At 44.7% G+C, this 15,999-nt stretch overlaps 1 protein-coding gene across 2 annotated transcripts in view; it reads right to left on the bottom strand.

Moving 5' to 3' along the window:
• Window positions 1-10,577: 10,577 nt before the first annotated feature.
• The window catches only part of LOC120914039, a 60,325-nt gene continuing 54,903 nt past the window's right edge, over window positions 10,578-15,999 (bottom strand). The window contains exons 14-17 of one of the 2 annotated variants that reach the window (XM_040324474.1): window positions 15,084-15,163; window positions 14,823-15,002; window positions 12,720-12,798; window positions 10,578-11,258 (exon numbers count right to left, since the gene is read on the bottom strand). In XM_040324474.1, the coding sequence (XP_040180408.1) occupies window positions 11,132-11,258; window positions 12,720-12,798; window positions 14,823-15,002; window positions 15,084-15,163 (466 nt within the window). In that variant the 3' untranslated portion in view covers window positions 10,578-11,131. The remainder of the gene's footprint in view (window positions 11,259-12,719; window positions 12,799-14,822; window positions 15,003-15,083; window positions 15,164-15,999) is intronic. The other variant, XM_040324475.1, reaches the window with a different exon arrangement.

Genomic DNA, 15,999 nt, shown 5'->3' with positions numbered 1-15,999 from the left:
ACATATATATGTGGCAGAGCTGAGGCTCCTATAGAAGGCTGCCACCATCTGACCCCTGAAGGTAGTGCTAGTTCAGGGCAGATATATGACGTTCCTTAAAGTGTTACTAAACCCAGGACCCTGCATTCTATATTTCTGATCTCCCACAGTACACAGAACATGGAAATGCAATTATTTTTGTAAATATAAACTGCTAAATACCTTTGCTCATCAGCAATATACAGCAGTCTTGTGACTTCTATCAGTGTCTGGCCAAGCACTGGTAAAAACTAGTAGGAGGAGTTTTCATTCTCCTTTGACTGTCCTATGAAGCTGCATGACCCCTGACCCTCTGTCTGGACAGTGCTGATTGGCCCTGCGCTGATCACATACACCCTCCCAAAAAAAGCTCTCTATCGATACACGCCAAACTGAGCATGTGCAGAGTGCCCCCCCAAGGCTCTGTATTATCAGAAGATGGATTGGTTACTGTGGAAGAAGGGGAAGATCAGAGGAGACAGGATTGAGCAGCCTCTTTACACAGTGTGGAGGATTAGCTCCTTAGGTTCCACAGGGAGTATAGCAAGCATGCTTTACTGCATATATAGACTGATTTTACTATTGTGGGTTTAGTACGGAACTGCAGTCTGCTCACATAATTTGTAATAAAAACATCTTTGCCATTCTGAAGTTTCCTTCCAACCACTTTTCATATATACTGTGATTCTGTACTTGGCAAATAAGCTGCAGAAATCTCCCTCCACTGAGTCTGGCTGCAGCCATTTTAACTGTGGGCAGCTGAAGCTTCTGCCTGTTAACTTCCTGCCTGACACACCTCCAACTCTGCAGCTCTCATTGGCCCTCTTATGACTCATCCCCCCTCCCTTCCTGGCAAACTCTCACAAGAGTAAGAGAGAGAGAGAGCTGTGCATGATGTCATAAGTCTAGGCTTTATAGCAGACAAGAAACAGGACATGGGCTGTATAAGGTATTTACTGGCAGAAAAAAAAATGGTTAAAGCACAAGAAAGTTAAATGCAAAAATAAAAAAAACATTTTGCAGCTTACCAATTCTTTGATGTGGTGGCTGCATTCGTTTTCTGTCTTTTATTTTTGACCTGTTGAATTGGCCAGTACGTTTTGTTATCGTTCAACTTATTTTATTAGACCAAGCTATCAATCAAAATTTAGCAGTTAGACCCCTTTCGCGTTTTTCAGGCGCTTTTGGGCTAAAAATAGCACCTGTAAAGCCCCTGAAAAACGCCTCCCCTGCAGTCTCCGTGTGAAAGCCTGAGGGCTTTCACACTGAGGCGATGCGCTGGCAGGACATTAAGAGCCCTTTCACACTGCCAGCACCCGAAAAACGCTGGTAAAACTACTGGCATTTTTTCAAACACGAGCGGGGGAGCTTTTAACGGGTTAAAAGTGCCCACAAAGCGCCGCTGCCAAGGTGCTAACCATTGATTTCAATGGGGGAAAAGGGGGACTTTAGGAGCAGTGTATTCACCACTCCTAAAGCGCTGAAAATAAGCTGCTTGCAGGACTTTTTTTGAAGCCCTGCCAGCGCAGAGCCTCAGTGTGAAAGCACTCGGGCTTTCACATTGGGATTGCAGATGAGGCTTCTTTCAGGAACTTTACAGGCACTTTTTTTTTGCGTTAAGCACCTGAAAAACACTCCAGTGTGAAAGGGGCTAAAACAACTCCTGCAAGCAGCTTTTTTCCCTTAATAAATGAAAAAATAATTTTAAAATCTGCATCTTGGATTTACTCGGGTTATCTTTGTGTAATATTTAAAATTGTTTAATGATCTGAATCATTTAAGTGTGAGAAATCAGGAAGGGGGCAAATACTTTTTCACACAACTGTAGCTAATCTACTAATCTAATAAAATGCCTTTTTAACCACTTAAGACCCGGACCAATATGCAGGTAAAGGATCAGGCCCCTTTTTGCGATTCGGCACTGCGTCACTTTAACTGACAATTGCACGGTCGTGCGACGTGGCTTCCAAACAAAATTGGCATCCTTTTTTTCCCACAAATAGAGCTTTCTTTTGGTGGTATTTGATCACCTCTGCGGTTTTTATTTTTTGCGCTATAAACAAAAATAGAGCGACAATTTTGAAAAAAAAATCTATGTTTTTTATTTTTTGCTGTAATAAATATCCCCCCAAAAAATCTAAAAAAACATATTTTTTTTCTCAGTTTAGGCTGATACGTATTCTTCTACCTATTTTTGTTAAAAAAATCGCAATAAGTGTTTATCGATTGGTTTGTGCAAAATGTATAGCATTTACAAAATAGGGGATAGTTTTATTGCAGTTTTATTAATTTTTTTTTTTTTTACTACTAATGGTGGCAATCAGCGTTTTTTTTTTTTCGTGACCTCGACATCATGGCGGACACATTGGACAATTTTGACACATTTTTGGGACCATTGTCATTTTCACAGCAAAAAGTGCTATAAAAATGCATTGTTTACTGTGAAAATTACAATTGCAGTTTGGGAGTTAACCACTAGGGGACGCTGAAGGGGTTAAGTGTGACCTCATATGTGTTTCTAACTGTAGGGGGGCTGGACTTGTGACGTCATTGATCGTGTTTCCCTATATCAGGGAACATACGATCAATGACAGTGCCACAGTGAAGAATGGGGAAGGTATTTTTACACACACCTCTCCCCGTTCTTCAGCTCCAGGGGACCGATCGCGGGACACCGGCGGTGATCAAGTCCCGTGAGCGTGGTCACGGAGCTTCGGACCGGGTCACGTTCGCGACCCCACGGCTGGGCTTAAAGGGCCACATACAGGTACTTGGATGTGCCCAGCCGTGCCATTCTGCCGACGTATATCGGCGTGAAGGGGTCCTTAAGTGGTTAAAGAAAATTTATTATAAAAGTACAAGAGAGCAACATAAAACCAGTGCAATATTTGACACTGTTTTTGATAAACGAACAAATCAATATCTCCTTTGATGGATGTAGTAGCAATTCTCAAGGTGCTCATCAGATATTTTTAGTTCTAATTTTACCCTTCATGTGCTTCATCCTTGAAAATAGTTGCTCACAAATATACAGTAGGTGTTGCTGAAAACCGATGACATGAATAAGGTGTGAATCTAAAGTCCCTAACTCAGTCTCATACATACTAGGGCAGTGATGGCAAACCTTGGCACCCCAGATGTTTTGGAACTACATTTCCTATGATGCGCATGCACTCTGCAGTCTAGGTGAGCATCATGGGAAATGAAGTGCCAAAACATCTGGGGTGCCAAGGTTCGCCATCCCTGTACTAGGTTAATCAGCATTTTCTATTTAACTTTTCTCCTCTGGCAGGTCTACAAAAAAGCTGCCCAAAGACAACTGAAGGATGGTCAGATGGGGAGGCATGATCTGACCTTTTTTCATCTCTTTCAGAATGTCACAAACATTCATGCTCAAATCGCTTGAAAGTACATGTTTATGACTGAGGAAAGAGACAGCAAATAACTCCTACATTGATACATTGGTTTGTCTCAACCTTCTAAGGCCCCTTTCACACTAGGGTGAGGGAGGCGGCAGCGCTGCTATTTTTAGCGGCACTTTACCAATGTTTTTGCAGAGGTTTTCGGACGCTAGCAGGATGCTTTTAACCCCCACTAGCAGCCGAAAAAGGGTTAAAACTGCCCGCAAAGCTGCCTAGGCGTCCAATCATAGCAGAGGACAGGAAGAGGACGGGAGAAGACATCGAGGACTCGGAGCGTAGAGGACAGCGACATGACCCGAAACAGTAAAGTGCCGGGCGGGGGGGATGCACACTGGCAGCATTTGATGGGGCACAGTAGCGGCTATTGATGGGGCACACTGGCAGCAATTGATGGGGCACACTGGCAGCAATTGATGGGGCACAGCGGCAGCAATTGATGGGGCACAGCGGCAGCAATTGATGGGGCACAGCGGCAGCAATTGATGGGGCACAGTGACCCAAGACTGCTTTCACACTGATGCGCTGTGGTTTACCCACACCACGGGTGCAACACAGTACCTTTTGGCTTTCCTGCACTTTGCAATAGACTTCTATTATATTCTGCAGGTTTGGTGCACTTTCAGAAAGCTCACCAAACTCGCTGGTAATAACAGAAGTCTGTGGCTCAGTGCAGGTAAACTGCTCTGCACCTGCGAATCATTATGAAAGCAGCCCAGTAACCACTTCAGAAAAGATATGCCCATATATACAATGTGATTTTAGTAATAAACTGACCTTTAATAAAAGTATTCTATTCTATCCCAGAGCAGGAGTTTGCGGGCCACATAAGAGGGCTCCGTGGGCCACATAAGAGGGCTCTGCGGGCCACATAAGAGGGCTCCATGGGAGTTCCGACTCATCCATTTTATCTGATTGGCGTTTTTGATTCACTTCAGAGACTTTAAGGCTGGAGTCACACTAGTGCGGTGCGAATTTCAGCTCTCTTATCTCTGCAGAGAGATAAGAGAACTGTTCAGCAGATCAGCTCCGTTTTGGATGCGAATTTGGAGACCTGGGAGAGGGAAGGGGGAGGGGGGAAGTGTATTGAACTGAATGAGAGAAATCCTGAAGAGAAATTAACACATGTGCGAATCAGATGCATGCCCATAGAAGATAATGGGCCTGAATTCGCACCTGAGCCGCACCGCAATGCTTAGAAAACGCACGCGTTTTTCGGCAATGCGCAGTGCGAATGCATCGCACATATGTGAACCAGCCTCATTGAAATCAATGTATTTTATAATGTTATGCGAATTGGATGCGGTTTAAGCCGCAACCAATTCGCATAGGTGTGAACCCGGCCTGAAAGTTTTGAAACCAGACAGTCAACGTGACAACTAGGGAATTAGCAAGATGAGATCAGCAATAGAAGCCCCCATATCATGAGAGGTTTACTGTAATGGTAGGAAACAGTGCCATCTAGTGGTCTTTAGACATATCGCACCTTTTTCCTTTCCTCTATAGTAGTAGCTTTCAGTGTCCTCACTGCAGGTGGAAAACTAGCAAGCTTGGAATTTTCTGCAGAACGACCTTGTGGGAGAATGTGCTTGCTTTAGTGTCACCTCACCTGCTACCAATGGCAGATATCCTAACAAGCACATTATATACATACATGTACATATGTTTCTGTGGAGTTTTTAGATAAGAAAACATTGTAATTGGATCCTGGCAGCGAAAGTCAGATGTCTTTTTTTTTATTTTTTTTAACAGTTGCGGTTGAACCTCAAGCTGTGCACACACACGTTGCAATCTAATTGTACAGTCCACAGCCTCTAGATTCATGTGCTTTATGGTTCAAGAACCGGCTTGATATTAACTGAAAGGATTGTTTAGGTTGGAGCCTGTACAATCATACTGCAATGTACAGTATCTCACAAAATTGAGTACACCTCTTACCACTTGCCCAGGGGCCCCACTTGCCTGGGGGGCTAAGAGAAGGGGCGCCAAAGCTGTGGCACCCCGCACGCTCAACTGCACTGGTTACTAGAATCGTCAGCTGCCTGGTACCTAGCAACCAGTGATGTCAGAGGCTGCGGCCACCCCAGCATTCAGAGCGCGCTGCGGCTGTCCCAGCATTCAGAGCACAACCCCAGGATTCAGAGCGCGCCGCGGCTGGAAAACTAGCTCCACCCACCTCTGCCATCTTCAGACTCAGCGTGGCTCAGAGGGAGGGGAGGGAGTGGACAGTGGAGCACTTCTGAAAAGAGCTGCCTGACTGAGCTGAGCCTGCCTTGCTGTGAGTGTGAGTGACTGCACTGCACCTGACCCTCGGCCTCACCCTGTAAGTAATTTGCTGTTCCATTCAAACACAGCCACTGTGCCATTCAAACACAGCTGCTGTGCCATTCAAAACACAGCAGCTGTGTCATTCAAACACAGCCACTATGCCATTTAAACACAGCTACTATGCCCTTCAAATGCAACCACTATGCCATTCAAATGAAGCCATTGTGCGTGATTGTGTAGACAGGGCCCCAGCATATAATGCTCTTAAGATGGCACTGGCTTACTTGCTCAGCTTCGTGCTGCTTGGTCGTAGGTCATATCTGCCTCCTGCAGACACACACTCTCAGACTGCCATCTGCAGCCTTAGACTCCCAGAGACCGCCTGTCTCTCATTTGGGGAGCCGTCTCTACCTGAAAGCCCTCCAGACTCCTACACCAGGCCACCTGCCTGTAGGGTGGAGCTGTTCCCAAAAGTGAGCCTTGAACTCTCTTCCTGAGGGGAATATAAACCCAGCCCACAGGTGTGCAATCAGTATTCCTGCCAAAATCAGGTATACATTGCTCCCATGCACCTGTGACACAGGGTTGCATCTCCACAGCCCGCAAACAGTTTGCTGAAGACAAGCAGACTAAGAACATGCATTACTGGAACCATGTCCTGTGGTCTGATGAGACCAAGATAAACTTATTTGGTTCAGATGGTGTCAAGCGTGTGAGGTGGCAACCAGGTGAGGAGTACAAAGACAAGTGTGTCTTGCCTACAGTCAAGCATGGTGGTGGGAGTGTCATGGTCTGGTGCTGCATGAGTGCTGCCGGCACTGGGGAGCTACAGTTCATGGAGGGAATTATGAATGCCAACATGTACTGTGACATAATGAAGCAGAGCATGATCCCCTCCCTTCAGAGACTGGGCCGCAGGGCATTATTCCAACATAACGACCCTAAACAAGCTTTACAGGTTGCCACTGAACAACACTGAAGAAATGACACTTTGCTACAATGTAAAAGTAGTGAGTGTACAGCTTGTATAACAGTGTAAATTTGCTGTCCCCTCAAAATAACTCAACACACAGCCAATAATGTCTAAACCGCTGACAATAAAAATGAGTACACCCCTAAGTGAAAATGTCCAAATTGGGCCCAAAGTGTCAATATTTTGTGTTGCCACCATTATTTTCCAGCACTGCCTTAACCCTCTTCTGCATAGAGTTCACCAGAGCTTCACAGGTTGCCACTGGAGTCCTCTTCCGCTCCTCCATGATGACATCACAGAGCTGGTGGATGTTAGAGACCTTGCGCTCCTCCGCCTTCCCTTTGAGGATGCCCCACAGATGCTCAATAGGGTTTAGGTCTGGAGACATGCTTGGCCAGTCCATAACCTTTACCCTCAACTTCTTTAGCAAGGCAGTGGCCACCCAAGTTGGACATTTTCACCTAGGGGTGTACTCACTTTTGTTTCCAGCGATTTAGACATTAATGGCTGTGTTGAGTTTTTTTGAGGGGACAGCACATTGACACTGTTATACAAGCTGTGCACTCACTACTTTACATTGTAGCAGTGATATCACATGAAAAAAATTAATAAAATATTTACAAAAATGTGAGGGGTGTACTCCCTTTTGTGGGATGCTGCATGTAGTAAGCTCCAGACTGTGCAAAGGTTGTAATGGTGGAACACAGCTGAGTGTAAGATGCTGGAATATAATGCTTTGTCATCTGTTCCAAAAGCCTTTGCTAACTCTTGGAAGCTCAGATCCTTTATACAGCCAGTATTGCTGTCTGTACCATCTGCTATAATCACAGTAAAATTATATCCTAACCAATGTATGTAAAGCTAGTACTGGAAAAAGGACGTCCACCTCAAAGCTGGAAGCTTAGGCCCCATTCACACCTAAGCGACAAAACGCCCGACGCGGGACGCTTCTGTCGCTTGAGGGGAGAATTCCCATTGCCGTCTATGGAGATGGTTCACATCTCATAGACGCGCAACGCCTGTCGCCTGAAAAAAAGTCCCGGACCCTTTTTTTCACGCGACAGGCGCGTTTTCCCATAGACAGCAATGGGAATACTTTAGAAAAAAAAAAAAAAGAAACATTTGTAATCGCGGCAAATCTGCCGCTACACGCGTACGCGGCTGTCGCTTAGGTGTGATTATGGGAAGATGAAAGGAGACGGGGAAATTATACATAGCAGTGAGCTTCATAAGTCACTTTACTTCTACTTCCACAGTTATCTGCTAATATTTACATCAGGAAAATAAAAAAAAGAAATTGGATGAGTTTTAAGCATCATAAGGCTGAATATATATAAAAAACAAAATGAATGCATTTAATAAAACATATTTAATTTTATATTTAAATGCTGCTAGTTTAAGTACTTAAATGTAACTTTGTATAAGCCTCATGCAATACCCTGTGCAGGACTACTCAAACTACAAGAGGGAAGGGCAGAACTAGGTGTTAATCAGATGTGTCACAAGCATATGTACGGTTAAGTAACATACTGATAGTAGGAGTGAGCGAAGGGATGAGTTCATCAGTCTTCTGGTGCTCTTTTAATGTCTATTTGCTAGTAGCAGAGAGGCACCCAGGCTGTGTTACATAACTGCACCGGAGAAATGCCAGGTCAAGTACCTGACTTTGCTGTCTGGCAGGGCTGTGCAAATCTTCACAGGTATTTTTTACACCTCTCCTCTGTATGTCTCTTTGCATTTGGGACCAGTAATCAACCAAAAATCTTTTCAAAAGAATCAGTGGATGCAGCCACCTACTGATCGATTAAGAGATTCATCCAGGCACTTGCATTCTGCACCTAGCTTCTCCACACCCTAAATCCATATGTATGTCCATATATGGAGGCACCCAAGCTGAGCTGCAGCTTTGTGTGTCCATTCAGACACGGAGCCCCGGCTAGGCCTAAGCCTCTCTCCCTTCTGATTGGCTAAATTATTTTGATTGACAGTTGCGGGAGCCAATGGCATCGTTGCTGTGTCTCAGCCAATTAGGAGGTAGAGTCCCTGGCAGCCGAGGGATTCGTGGAGATCGCTGGACAGAGAGGGGGCTCAGGTAAATGTTAGGGTGTGCTGGGGCGGCTGCTACACATAGAAGGTTTTTTATCTTATTGCATAGAATGCATTAAAGGGGTTGTAAAGGTTTGTTTTTTATTTTCTAAATAGGTTCCTTTAACCACTTAAGGGCCGCCTCCTGCACATTTACGTCGGCAGAATGGCACGGCTGGGCACATGCACGTATAGGTATGTCCTGTGCTAGTACCCGCGACCCGGTCCAAAGCTCCGTGACCGCGGGACCTGATCGCCGTTGGAGTCCCACGATCGGTCCCCGGAGCTGAAGAATGGGGAGAGCTGTGTGTAAACACAGCTTCCCCGTTCTTCACTGTGGCGGCGTCATCGATCATGTGATCCCTTTTATAGGGATACACAATCGATGACGTCACACCTACAGCCACACCCCCCCACAGTTGTTAACACACATGAGGTCACACATAACCCCATCAGCGCCCCCTTGTGGTTAACTCCCAAACTGCAATTGTCATTTTCACAGTAAACAATGCATTTTAAATGCATTTTTTGCTGTGAAAATGACATTGGTCCCAAAAATGTGTCAACATTTTCCGAAGTGTCTGCCATAATGTCGCAGTCACAAAAAAAAAAATCGCTGATCACCGCCATTAGTAATAAAAAAAAAAAAATTATAAAAATGCAATAAAACTATCCCCAATTTTGTAAACGCTATAAATTTTGCGCAAACCAACCGATAAACGATTATTGCGATTTTTTTTTTTTTACCAAAAATAGGTAGAAGAATACGTATCGGCCTAAACTAAGGAAAAACATTTTTTTTATATATTTTTGGGGGATATTTATTATAGAAAAAAGTAAAAAATATTGATTTTTTTTCAAAATTGTCGCTCTATTTTTGTTTATAGCGCAAAAAATAAAAACCGCAGAGGTGATCAAATACCACCAAAAGAAAGCTATATTTGTGGGGGAAAAAAAAGGACGCCAATTTTGTTTGGGAGCCACGTCTCACGACTGCGCAATTGTCTGTTAAAGCGACGCAGTGCCGAATCGCAAAACCTGGCCGGGTCCTTTAGCTGCCTAAAGGTCCGGGTCTTAAGCTAGTGCATTGTTGGTTTCACTTACTTTTTCCTTCAATTTCCCTTCTAAGTGTTTTTTTTTCCTTTGTCTGAATTTCTGAATTCCTGTTTTCCTCAGTAAGCTTGCCCCCATCATCCGAGCCATTCTGGCTGGGGGTTAGTCAGCCTGAACAGCTTACTTAGGAGGAACAGGAAGTGAGAAAATCAGACAAAGAAAACAAAGAAAACAACATTTAGAAAGGAAAACGAAAGAATAGGTTAGTGAACCAGCAATGCACTAGCTTAAAGGAACCTATTTAGAAATAAAAAACAAACTTTTACAACCCCTTTAAGATAAAAAACCTTCTGCCTTTACAACTCCTTTAATTGAACAAGCTGTTAGAAGCTGTACCAGATTCTGAGTGAACCAGTTTTAGTAAATCTACCCCTAAAGCCTTGTGCACACGATAAGATTTTCGGACGACTGTTCATTTTCAGTGGCATGAATGACTTCTGACAAGTTTTCCTGACAGCAAGAAAAAACAGAAAAAACAGATGACAGGGGAGTGATCTCCAGCTGATTGACAGCCTCAGCTCTGTTCCTTTGTGGAGGGGGGTGTCTCTTTCCTCCAATAAGCTGACAGAGCTCTCCTCACTGAGTGTAACTTCCCCCCCCTACGCCAGCTCAGACAAGTTTTACAAATTCTGGACTTTGAACAGATGTTGAGAAGAGGAGAATACAGATAAACAGGTACAACTTATGTAGGAAGATGTGCTTCATCTCTGTGTATCACCTGAGGCCAGTCACTTCATCGGGTATATGTAAGCGTTTACAACCACTTTAAATAAAACTCTTATGAAAATCAGTAAAAATGCAATTAATCTCTTTTTAAAAAGTTGCCTTCAGATTAATAATTAAAAAACCTTAAAATACAAACTCACTGAAAATACAGTTCTTTGCCTTTAAAAGAAAAAAAAAAGTTGTAATCCGGGATGCCTTACGGATTTACATTTTATAGCCTGCTGGTAATTTATAAGGATTGTATGAATAAAAAGTTATTAATTCCTGTAAAACTACCCGGCCTTTGTTTCTGTAATGATAGGGTGGGACAGTTAGTGGCGCCAGTCACCAATTTTTCCCTTTCAGCATGTACAGAATGACACATTGATCTTTTTTCCACTGGTGACCGGGAAGGTGGCTCATTCCCGGTAGTGTGGGTTTTAAGTAATGATAAAATTATAGGTGCAAGGTCCCAACTCAGAGGAGGTCCTGTGGCTTTGGCTACGAGTCAGTCTGATATCCATCCAAAGAAAGGAAAGTCCCCCTGTAATTAGTGGTGGGGACGTACTCTCTGCGGAACAATACTGGGGGGAGGAGGGAGCCGGAATGTCACCCCAGATTCTCCAATAATTGCTTGTATGTCCTTGTGAAGTCTTTCTGATAGTGATCCTTTCCTCCTGGAAGAGGCAGAACAAAAACAATGATGTGTGATATGCCCCCTCTATTTCTCATTCACTAAAAGGAAATTACCTGAGGAATATATAGGCTGCCATTGCTGGTTTCTTTCTGAAAATGCTCTTTGCCTGTTTTTTTTTTATCTAATGTACTCTATACAAAGCTACCCAGTAGTGTATTTAGGTTTTGTGCTGCCCTAGGCCTGACTAAGCTTGCGCACCCTCTAATTTAAATATGACCCACCCCTTCCTGTCAAGGCCACACCCCTTGCCTTTGAAGACCCGCCCTGATATTTTCGAGTGGGGACACTAGTTCTGAGGGCCTGGGGGAGCAATGAATTTTCTTTAATTTGCATAGATTTCCTATCACTTCCTCTTTGGCCATGAGGCAGGGAAATCTCTGCAATGGGACAGGGATGGTAAAAAATAAACTGACAGGGGCTTTAACCTTACTCTATCCAAATTGAAAAAAAAAAGTATTGCCTATAGTTCTGCTTTAAGCACAAATTTCTGATAATTTTATGGAGAGGACTGAGAAGATATAACCATGCCAATGGTGCAGCAGAAAACATAAAGCACAGTGAGGAAGGTTTGTGGTCCAGGATGAGAAGACAGTCAAAATTAGAAGAAGCGCCCCCCCCCCCCCCCCCACAGTTGCGGAATGCCGATCGCCCGCCCGCCCACATACTGGAAGCAGTTCTGCTGCTTCATGGGGCCGCTAGACTAATTTGCCTCTCAGCCCAGTCCACCTCATAAGACTAGAGCAAGCCGGCGGGGACTCTTTCCAAGCTGCCCCCCTGCAAACCAATAAGGCCATGGGTGCTTGATGGTGCCGCTCCAGGCTGAGGTTTAGGGCCTCGTTGACACTAAGGACAGTAGGGATGCCATCGTAAGAAAAACTCATCCAGTGAACAATGAACATTGAAGCATAAGACCCCCGCTCACCATAGTCAATCCTGGTATGGATGTGTATATGTGAAAGCATCAGTTAAAGCCACTTCTCTGGCCAGTCCATAGGGGTAGCTATGATTAAGCCGCCGGTAGGCGGAGTGAAACATGTCAGCGGGCATGGCTGTAGGGGTGGCTTTGACAGAAGCTTTCACATGTACACATCCATACCAGGATCGGCTATGGTGTGCGGTGGTCTTATGCTTCAATGCAAAGCTACTAGATGCTTTCCTGCTGTTGATCCAGCCTCTTTAGCTGTCACCAATGGAGGAAAACTATGATAGTGGGGGATGCGAATACTGCTGGGGTACTGAATCTATGTGCAGGCAGAGCTACTGACTGAACACCGCCCTTTGACGGCACCCATGTAACTTACTGCCATGGCTGGCAAGAGACCAGAAGTTTCGGTACATTTTTGCAACTCTATTTATAAGCTTGCTATTAGTCATTGCAAATCGCAGAATGATTATGCAATTCTATTACAAACAAAACATTGTTGGCTGAATGTGTTTATACCTGTGTTGTTCAGATTTCCCTCCCGTGTTCTTTAAACACTGCAGTGACAGCACTGGGTGGTGTCTGCTCTCCCGAATCCCTGTGGACAAGAAGAACTTCTAGTTAAATGACTGTTTTATTTTTGACTCAATGTTCTTACTCTGTGAAGAGAGGGTATGTAGAGGAGACTAGGGACTGCCATTTGCATTGAAGTGCAGGTGCCTGTACATCTGTTTCTTTTTCATGCTGGGTACCCAGGAAGTCCTAAACAGCTAGTTGTGGTCACAGCCCACCCCCTCATGCCTCACTAATGGCCTCCTATCACAATGATGGGCCAACAGTGAGGCACAGGAAGTGGAAGACCACTGGAACAGGTGGCATTTTACATATCAGTGCACTCGGATGTTTGAAGATCCAGGGGTGAACTACAAAAAAGGAAAACTGATGCAGGTCCCTGCTAATAAATGCAAGTGGCAGTTTCAGAAGATAATAGTGGGCTGGATTCAGGTAGAATTGCGCATTTTTTACGGAGGCGCAGGGCAACGTTTTTGCCCTGCGCCCCCGCAAATTTGCTGCGCTGCCCTTGATTCACGGAGCAGTAGCTCCGTAAATTGCGTGGGCGCGCCGGCAAAATGCCCGGCGCAAGCGCGCGCAATTTAAATGATCCCGTAGGGGGCGGGAATCATTTAAATTAGGCGTGTTCCCGCGCCGATCGTAGAGCGCATGCTCCGTCGGGAAACTTTCCCGACGTGCATTGCGGAAAATGACGTCGCAAGGACGTCATTTGCTTCAAAGTGAACGTAAATGGCGTCCAGCGCCATTCACAATTCACTTACGCAAACTACGTAAATTTCAAATTTCGCGACGCGGGAACGACGGGTATACGTAACATTGGCTGCCCCTGCTAATAGCAGGGGCAGCCTTACGCAAAAAACGCCGTACGGAAACAACGTAAATTGCGTACGCAGGGCTCGCGCAACGTTGTGAATCAGCGTTAGTATGCAATTTGCATACTATACGCTGAGCACAACGGGAACGCCACCTAGCGGCCATTGCAAGAATGCAGCCTAAGTTATGCGGGCATAAGAGCCTTATGCTGCGCATATCTTAGGCTGCAGTCGGCGTAACAAGGTTCCTGAATCAGGAGCATTCGTTACGCCGGGGCAAGTAAGCAATTGCGCTGTGTAACCTATGGTTACACAGGCGCAATTGCTTCTTGAATCCAGCCCAGTATTTACAGGTTTTCTTTATGTCTATATTTTGACCATTTTTAGAGCAGCCTTTCTCAACCTTTTCAACACAGAGGAACCCTTGAAATAACTTTCCGGTCCCAGAAAACTACCAGCTAAAATTTCTATATCTACAACTCATGATACATTAGTGTGATGGTCTGGGAGAAGAATGCTCATTACATTTGTGGTCATTGGAAAAAATTGCCCCCTCACTGATAGCTAAATTGATCAGTAGTGTCAGCGGGAACTTATTTGAGAGGCAATACTTACTCATTGCTCCAGGAACTCCTAGCAAAGTCTAGAACAGTGGTTTCCAAATGTTCTAAACAAACAGACTTTAGAGGGGCCAGACTGTGGACATTGGAAGTTGAAATTGTCCTGACATCAGTGGGAGTAAACATTACATCTTTGGCATTAGGGGGAGGAATAGTGCACCATTGTTGGTGTCAGTGGGAAGAATAGCCCCCCATCACTGGAGTCAGTGGGAGGAATATTGTCCCATTCTTGGTGTTAATGGGAGAAATAGTGGCACATTGTTGATGTCAATAATAGGAATTATTCCCCATTTTTGAGTGTCAGTGGGGGGGGGGGAAGGTGAGCAAAGGCCCACACCCGGCCCCCGCCCGCAGTTTGGAGACCACTGCTCTAGAACCCTGGTTAAGAAAGCCTGTTCTAGAGAATGCAGCATATAAACGTACTAAAGACCAATGACATTCTGGAGAATGCATCTTTTTCCTTCGCTAGAGACTAGTGACATCACAAGATTATGACAATATAGTTGCCATCCATTTGGCTGGGCATGATATCTAGCATTGCCAGTACAATATCTGCCACCACAGAGCATGGATTAGCCGTATATTATCTCACCTTCAGCAGCTGTATATTATCTCACCTTCAGCATGTGCCAGTAATTTATCTTTTTGTTGCATGTTCTTGGAAGTGGGAGATAAGTGTGATTCCTCGTCAGAGATCAGAGAACACTTGCTAGAAAAGCTACAAAACTTTCCACTTTCTCCACTGAGGTCCCAAAAGTTGACCTTCTGGATCCTGTGTCTGTACCTGACTATAGGATCTGCCAAGGTTAAGGGAGATGTCTTACTAAATAAGCCAATTTCTGTGATCAGTATACATCCAGGTTCTGTAAACATCTCACCTCTTACTGGTTGCAATGCATTTTTGGAGCCTTGAGAACTTCTTTCTCTGTCTGTGGTCCTTGAGGAATCTGGGCTGAGACTGTGTGTTAGATATGCAAAGTCATTAAGTGTTAAAGTGTAATTAAATCAGAGACAAGCTGATGTAGATCCTGCTATTGTTGCATAGTATATGTTTTAAAGCACATAACCGTACAATACAATTTTTTTTAAAAAACACCTTCTGAGTGCAGCACCCCAGTCCCCTTATACTTACCTGATCAATCACAGCCAGTGCTTAATATTTGACTAAATATTTAGAGAAATACAAGCTCAGTCATTACTAGTTCTCTGTAAGGTCCCTTTCATACAAGGCTGTCCATTTTGACGGACTCCACTTGCTCAGCAGAGATCTATCCGTTGATCTCCGCTGAGCAGACGGATGACAGGTCCATTTCTGCTCACTGTGCTGAGACGGACCTGTCAGAGCCCCAATCTCCTCTATTGGAGATTGAATGAAAACGGATCCGCTTATCTGTCTTCATACGATCCGATCCCCCTAGACGGATGGAAAATAGGGTTTCCATCCATCTGGATTTGGCGGTTTGGATAGCCCCGGATTTCAGTGTACATGTCACAGCTGACATCCGTCGCTCCATAGAGGTGCATGGAGCGTCCGATCAGGTCCGCCTGAAGAATGGACAGGCGGACCTGATCAGACAGCATGTGTGAAAGGGGCCTTAACCATTACACATCCTTTGCTGAATCAGAACACCAAACCCGTGGGTAAGAATGTTTCACCTAAATAACCCTTATCACCATGGGACTGGTGATTCTGGTCAACATAAAGCATTACAGAAGCTACTTTATTGATACACAAAATACAGGTAAGAGCCGGTTCACACAGGAGCGACTTGACAAGTCGTGCTCCGTTCTGTA

The sequence above is a fragment of the Rana temporaria genome, chromosome 9 (assembly GCF_905171775.1).
Source record: "Rana temporaria chromosome 9, aRanTem1.1, whole genome shotgun sequence".
Classification (NCBI taxonomy): Eukaryota; Metazoa; Chordata; class Amphibia; order Anura; family Ranidae; genus Rana; species Rana temporaria.
The sequence above is the reverse complement of the archived record's forward strand: the minus strand, read 5'-3'. Positions and strand labels throughout refer to the sequence as shown.